This window comes from Tribolium madens, unplaced genomic scaffold (assembly GCF_015345945.1).
Source record: "Tribolium madens isolate multiple individuals breed KSU strain unplaced genomic scaffold, Tmad_KSU_1.1 Scaffold_97;HRSCAF=244;Tcas5.2_LG3a, whole genome shotgun sequence".
Taxonomy (NCBI): Eukaryota; Metazoa; Arthropoda; class Insecta; order Coleoptera; family Tenebrionidae; genus Tribolium; species Tribolium madens.
This window is the reverse complement of record NW_025401069.1, coordinates 13,602,895-13,610,098: the sequence shown is the minus strand read 5'-3', so window position 1 is coordinate 13,610,098 and position 7,204 is coordinate 13,602,895. Positions and strand designations below refer to the sequence as shown.

General features: G+C 29.9%; 1 protein-coding gene across 2 annotated transcripts; it reads left to right on the top strand.

Moving 5' to 3' along the window:
* The first annotated feature begins 4,805 nt into the window (after positions 1–4,805).
* Positions 4,806–7,204, top strand: LOC123014592 (E3 ubiquitin-protein ligase RNF216-like). 2 transcript variants are annotated; one of them, XM_044413786.1, is made up of 8 exons: positions 4,806–4,948; positions 4,995–5,202; positions 5,249–5,409; positions 5,459–6,030; positions 6,077–6,361; positions 6,407–6,696; positions 6,747–7,065; positions 7,114–7,204. In XM_044413786.1, the coding sequence occupies exons 1-8, from the start codon at positions 4,939–4,941 to the stop codon at positions 7,159–7,161; spliced, it is 1,893 nt and encodes a 630-aa protein (XP_044269721.1). In that variant the 5' UTR covers positions 4,806–4,938; the 3' UTR covers positions 7,162–7,204. The 2 variants fall into 2 exon arrangements, with proteins under 2 accessions (XP_044269721.1, XP_044269720.1); XM_044413785.1 differs by having other exon boundaries at positions 5,249–5,412.

Below are 7,204 nucleotides of genomic sequence, written 5' to 3'. Positions count from 1 at the left end.
TGCTCTCTACTCTCTGTTCTATTTTTTCTACTTTCTGTTCTTTTTGTTTTCTAAATTTTCTGTTTTATGTTCTCTATTCTGTGTTTTATTATTATTTTTTGTTTTGTCTCTTAGGTTCTCTGTTGTCTGTTTGCTGTTTTTTTGTGTTCTATTTTTTCTTTTGTTTTCTTTTTGTTTTCGATTTTTGTTTTTTTTTCTCTGTCTTATTTTTTTTCTATTTTGCATTCTCTTTACTCTCTGTTCTGCTTGTTTTTTTTTTGTTTTTTGTTTTCACTTCTGTGGTTTCAGTTACATTCTTTCTATTTTATATTTTTTTTTCATTATTTCCTTTGTTCTTTTTTTTCTGCTGTTGATTTTATATATTCCTTATTTTCTCCTTCCTTTCTCTATGTTTTCTGTGTTCTGTTTTTGTTTTATGTTCGCTGTTCTGTTTTATTATTACTTTTTGTTTTGTCCCTTAGGTCTTTGTTGTCTGTTTTCTGATTTTTGTGTTCTATTTTTTAATCTCTATTTTTTCTTTTGTTTTCTTTTCTCAATTTTTTGTTTGATGCTTTCTATTTTCTCTGTTTTTTATTTTTTTCTAATTTGTAGTCTTTCTACTCTCTGTTCTGCTTGTTTTTTGTGCTTTTTGTTCTCACTTTTGTGTTCTCAGTTACATTCTTTTCTATTTTCAATTTTTTTCATTATTTTCTTTGTTCGTTTCGGCTCTTAATTTTATATATTTCTTATTGTTCTTTCTTTTCCCTTTTTTTATTTTTTCTGAATTTATTTTTTTCTTTGTTCTCTTTTTTATTTATTTATATTACTCTATTTTAGAGTCTTTTATTTCTTTTTGATTTTGTAATCTCATGTTGCTTCTATTTTCTGCGTGTGTATTCTCTGTTTTTATTTCTTATTTTCTGTTGTCTATTTTTAGTTTTTTCTACACTCTTTTTTTTCTCTATTGTCTGTTTACAGTTTTTTCTGTTTTCTGTTTCATATTCTCTATATAATTCTACAGATCTCTCTGTTTTGCTCAGTTTTTTGTTCTCAATATTATGTTCTTGTTCTTATTTTGTCTGTTTTTTGTTATCATTTTTTGTTTTCTCCCTTATGTTCTGTGTTGTCAGTTTTCGTTTCATATTTTTTATAGAATTTTACATAACGCTCCCAAAATTTATTATTTACACCTCACTGGTGCCAGTTAATTTTATATTATGCGAAAATACTTTTCATCTTCTGCTCTCATTTTTTTGTGTATTGTTTCTTGTTGATTTTTATTTCCTCTGTTAAATTTTTATTTGTTCTCTCTTCGCTCTGTTCTCTATTTTTTCTGTTTTTTTTTCCAAATTTTTATAGAATTTTACGAAACTGTCAATATTTGTTATGTTTACAATAAAGTTCTTCTTTGACAAATTTTCTCACTGGTTCTATTTTATTTTATTAATTAAGTCGAAAATTCTCTCTACTTTGTTCCTTGTTGTGTTCCCTATTTTCTCTGTTTTTCGTTCTCGATGTACTCTGTTTTCTGTTCTCTTTTCTTTTTGTTGTTTATTTTCTTTGTGTTTTATCCTTTAATTTCTGTTCTATTGTCTGCCCTTCTCTCTCCCTTCTGTTTCCAATTCTGTGTTTTCTGTTTTGTTTTTTTTTGTTTTCTATTTTTTTGATCATTGTTTTTTAGCCTCTACTTTTGAGTTTTTTAATTTTTCCAGTTAAATCTAGTCTGTAATCTCATGTTGCCTCTATTTTCTGTTCTCAAGGGTGCTATATTTTATTTTATTTCATCTCCGCTATTGATTTTTCGAATAATAATAAAAAAAATACGAAAAAATGTGCATTTTTTGAAATAATTAACATTATTAGTTTAAATAATTTAATTAAGACTGAATAAACACAAAAATAATGAGAGAAAAAGCAAACGTAAACTAGTAGCAGCTTTTAATTGCAAGAAACTCGCGATTAAATTAATGATTGTAAATTAAAATAGAATCATTTACAAACCTGATAAGCACTAGATTCAAATGATGACTTTAACACCTGCTCGAGTTGTTTAATTTAAACAATATCGTGTCTAGTGATCATTTCGCTTGATTATGGACTAAAACTAAAATTATTTATTGTTGTTTTATCTTGATTCAAATAAATTTCGTTGCTATCAGAGAAAAAATATTTTTTTTATTTTAATTAAGTTTGTACACGACTGGTAATTGTGTTTCCCTGTACTAGAATTTTGCAACGTATCTCCGAGAATATTACCAGGAAATGGAATAACAATATATAAAATTAATGGGCAAGACTTGGTCGTAGGAGTCGATCAAAATAAAAAAGCCTGAGAAAAGGCGAAACACCTATTATGACATCTGGCAAATTAATGTTTTATAACACTTTTTTATTTATAGAAGCGAAACCTCTAATTCTGCTTTTCTCTTCATCTATTTAAAAAAAAACACTTTAAGTCATTAATTTGGTGTGTTTTATGTAATAAATTTTTTTTTGTTTACAAAACGTGAAATAAAGATGTCAATTAGGGGAAAAATATGTAAAATTGCTGGCGCAACTTGACACGTGTTGTGTTAGAGTTGATGATAACAAACACATGTGTCAAGTTGATTTCGTTCACAAAAATAATGATAATTGTTTTATTTGGTGGAGTGGCATGTTTCCAAATAGTTTCATTCACCGAAACGCAGACATTTACCTCGAGCGAGCAAATAAATGGACGAGAAACTCGTCTAATTATATTTTTTATTAGATGATGTATTAATTATACGCTTAATATGACACAGCGAAATATTTTGCTTCAGATTTAATAATCATAACACAAACATGTTATGAAACGGGGGAGGGCCCCCGACGGGATTCTTGGCCATCGAGAGATGTCTATATTTTTCCCTCTAATTTCTGCTTTTTAATTGGATTTTTGATACATACTTTTCTTCAATTCTCTGTTGTTCGTTTTGCTTTTTCTATTTTTTATCTTTTGTTTTCCTTGTATTTTTGTGTTCTTCCTTTTATCTCAATTCTCTCTTTTCCCTTGTCTATTTTTTGATTTCTTTATTGTTTTTTTCTTTTTTTTGTTCCCGATTTTCAACTTTCTACTCATTTTCTCTATTTTTTGTTTTTTGCTTTTTGTTTTCTTTGTCTCCTATCTCTAGATTTTTTATTCTATTTGTGTTCTATTCTTTCATTTCTCTCTTTTCTTTTTTCTTTTACGGATTTTTGTTTGTTCTCATTTTTTGTTTTTTGTCCTCTATTTATACTATTTTTCGTTCTCTCATCTAATTTCCTTTATTTTCTCTTTTTTTAAATTTTAACTTTAGACCTCAAAAAATACATTTGATATTTGTTACAACGAAAAACATAAACAACAAAAAAACGGAAAACCAAAAGCAAAAAATGAAACTGTAAACTTTTTTTCTATTTTGGTCTCACAATGAGCATTTTGTGTAACTGAAAACAATTGCATAAAATGCAGTTTTTAGTGTTTTACTCTTTCTATTTTTTAGCTTCTATTTTCCTTGTATTATGTTGTTTTTTTTTTGTTCTTCCTTTTACCTCAGTTCTCTCTTTTACCTTGTCTATTTTTTGATTTATATTTTGTTTTTTATTTTTTATTTTCTTTGTTCCTGATTTTTAACTTTCTCTCATTTTCTATTCTCTACTCTCTACTTTTTGTTTTGTGTGTTTATTCTATTGTCACTTTTTCTAGGTTTTTTATTCTTTTTTATTCTGTTCTTTCATTTTTCTCTTTACGGATTTTTGTATCTTTCTCAATTTGCTGTTTTCTGTCCTCTATTCATAGTATTTTTCATTCTCTCATCTAAAGTTCTCTATTTTCTCTTTTTTTCCTTGTTGTCCAATTTCTTTGTTTTTTCTATTTTTCTGGTTTCCATTTTCTCTAATCTTTATTCTCTATTTTCGAATATTTACTCGCCATTTTCTATTCCCTACTCCTTACTATTCGATTTTTTATTCTCTGTTTTATGCTTTTTTGTTTGTTTCTTTATTTTTCTCTTCTTTTTTGTTTTTTTGAGTCCTCCATCCTTCTTTGCTGTGTTTATTGTTGTTCTATATTTTTCCGTAATTTTGTGTTTATTTTCGGTCTTCTCTCTAGTTTCTGTTTAAACTATTATTTTCCATTTTCTATTTTCTCTCTTCCCTCTCGTTTTCACTTCCTGGGTTCTCTTTTCTTTTGTTTTTTGTGTTCTCTCTTCTCAGTTTTTGTTTTTTGCTATTTGTTTTTTTTATGCTCGATGTATTGTTCTCTGTTTTCTTTTTTTTTTTTTTCATTCGGTCAACAATATTTTCTGTTTTCAGTTTTCTATTCTTTGATTTCTCTGTTTTCTGTTCTTTTTTGTTTTTTGTTTATGGTTCTCGTTGTATCAAATATCAAATTCAATTTTTTTAGGTTTATTAAAATTAGATGTTCTTGCATGTTAAAGCTTTTAATAATTTTTAATAAACTAATAATAATCCTTAAATTTTAATTTGTTTTTTGTAGAATTTGACACAATTTTGGATACACGCTGAATTTTCAAAATTTCATTTCTTCTTTCCGTTTATTATTGTCTCAAAAATTTCCCAAAATTCTAGAATTTTAAATTAAAAAATAACAAAAACAAGAACTTGAAATCCAAATCAACTGAAATAAAAAATACAAGTACTGGACAATAACTCGAATGAGATGATAATTAGTGCTAAAATTTTATTATTCTCCCCACAAATTGCAAAAATTCATCTTTTTTCTTAATTCAAAGGCCTTCAACGCGTTTATCTAAAATTTTTACTCCCCTTATCGGCGTTTTTACAATATGAGATTATCAGAGTCGAGTCCGATTTCGACCATTTCATTAGAGATACTCTTTTAATTCGTACCTACAGTTTTGTCTATTTTAATATTTTAACTTTCTTGTGTTGTATTTTAATTCGTAACGCTTGTGTCGTGTTTTAATTCGTAACATGGATCGAGGTATGCAACAAATTCATAAATCTTTTTGTAATTTTTTTTTATTTAGGTGCAGAATATTTTGACTTGGTAAAACACGTTCAAAAAGTTACAAATGCTCCTGAAAACGTTGTTAAATACCATTGTAAAAAACTACGTTTGCCTCGATTCAAGAAACCAATTGATCGTCTTATTGATCGTCTCATTCGAGACGTTTTAAACAATTCGGTTTCAGACGATGATGAACACGACAAACAAATTCCAAAGTCGCAGGATCGGTAAGTTGGGTTTTGTACCGAAATGGAATTTATTGTTTGGTTTTAGACCCGAGCAAATTTACAATGAACCCGAAAATGTCAACATCCAATTGGTTCATCATTTATGTGGCATGTTCCCCGATGCTTGTCCCCGTTATATCCGAAATTTGTGTCGGGATAAAACCATGAATGATGCGGTTGTAGATGAATTAATTACAGTCATTTTAAGTAGTGAGTTGAGACGATTTTTAGAAATTTAATTGTTTGAAAATTTTAGCAAACAATGAGTATCCAAAACGAGCGCTCCCCATTCCTGACCCGGAATTTAACCCGGAAAATCAGTTTGAACTCCTCCGGGAAGTACTTCCGGATGCTGATCCTGATTTTCTCTGGAAGATGTGTGATAAATTCGAAGGAAAGCCAGAAAGTGTAGAAACTTTCATTAACGAAGCCCTGCAAAAACGAAATTATCCCAAATTGAAGGATTACGAACGTAAACAACAACTATCATCACAACAAAAACAATATACCAGTGATTTCAACGTGAAAAACTTCGTGAAAATAATTCCCAATCCCGAGGAATTTTTCAGTGAAAAATCACGAACACTGAAATTGGATCCATCTGATACTGAATATGTTTTGGTTTTCCTAAGAAACACATTCAATAAAATGCCGATTCGCACGATCCAAAGGATTTTCTACGCAAATTCGACTGACAACAACTGTAATCTGGCAAAAACTTTTAATCAATTAGAAGAAATGCAAAATTCCGAGACTGAAACAATGAAAAGTGTTCGCAAACCCACACGAATGGATTCCAACATCACCAATATTCCACTTCTGCAAGAGGTGAATATTTTCCCAAATTTTTCCAAAAATTATTCCTGTTTTTTAGATCGCATATTTGAGTCATCGACACGAAATCATCCATTACCTCACCGAATTGAAGAAACGGGAAAATTTGGAACGCGAAGAAGCGAGAAATTGCGGCTTAATGCAAACATGTAATTGTTGCTTCGATGAAGAAGTTCTCCCACGTGAGATTTACACGTGTGAGAATAATTGCAAATTTTGTAAATCTTGCATTGTAAAAAGTGTCGAAGTGGCGTTTGGTGAAGGAAAACTATCTTTTCCATGTCTTGCAAGTTGTGAATCCTCGTTGAGTCTTCAAACATTACAAGTAGGTGGTGATAAGTTGTTGTGTTTTGAATAAAACGAATTTTAGTCCGTTTTGAGTCCGAAATTATTCTCAAAAATCGCCCAAAGGAAAGCTCTGGAAGAGATTAAATCTGCAGGAATTGAGGAGCTGGAAATATGTCCTTTTTGCGATTTTGCCACGATTCCTGCCGCAGGCTACAGCATTTTCACATGTTTAAATCCTGAATGCATGAAAGAGTCTTGCAGGATGTGCAAAAATCCATCGCATGCACCATTAAGGTGCGAAGAAGTCGAAGAAGATGCTGATGTCAAGGCTCGTACTTTTGTTGAGAATAAAATGACTGAGGCTTTGTTGAGGTAACAAAACAAGTAATTTTATTATTCACTTAAGTGGTTCAAAATTCCAGGAAATGTTATAAATGTGGGGTGAAATTTTTCAAAGAAGAGGGCTGTAATAGAATGACTTGTTCTTGTGGGGCCTCGATGTGTTACATATGTGAAGAACCAGTCACCGGTTATAAGCATTTTAATGGAAATGGGGGCGATCGTTACGATTTGTGTCCTTTATATAGTGATACTCACGATGTTAATAAGAAAAATGTGCTCAAGGGGGCTGCTGAGGCTAAAGCCGAGTTGGGAAATGTGGTCTTGAAGCATGATCCAACAAAAGATGTGCAAGAACACTACAATGAGAGGAAAAGGAAACTTCCATTAAATCATCTAGTCGTAAGTGATTTTTTTTTAATGAATATTTTTGATTGCTTTTATTACCAGATGGGGGGACAACGTGGCCGTTTCCAAAATAATCATCAGCCCCAATAATTATAAATATTTTTCTACAAGTTTAATACACTTATTTTACTAC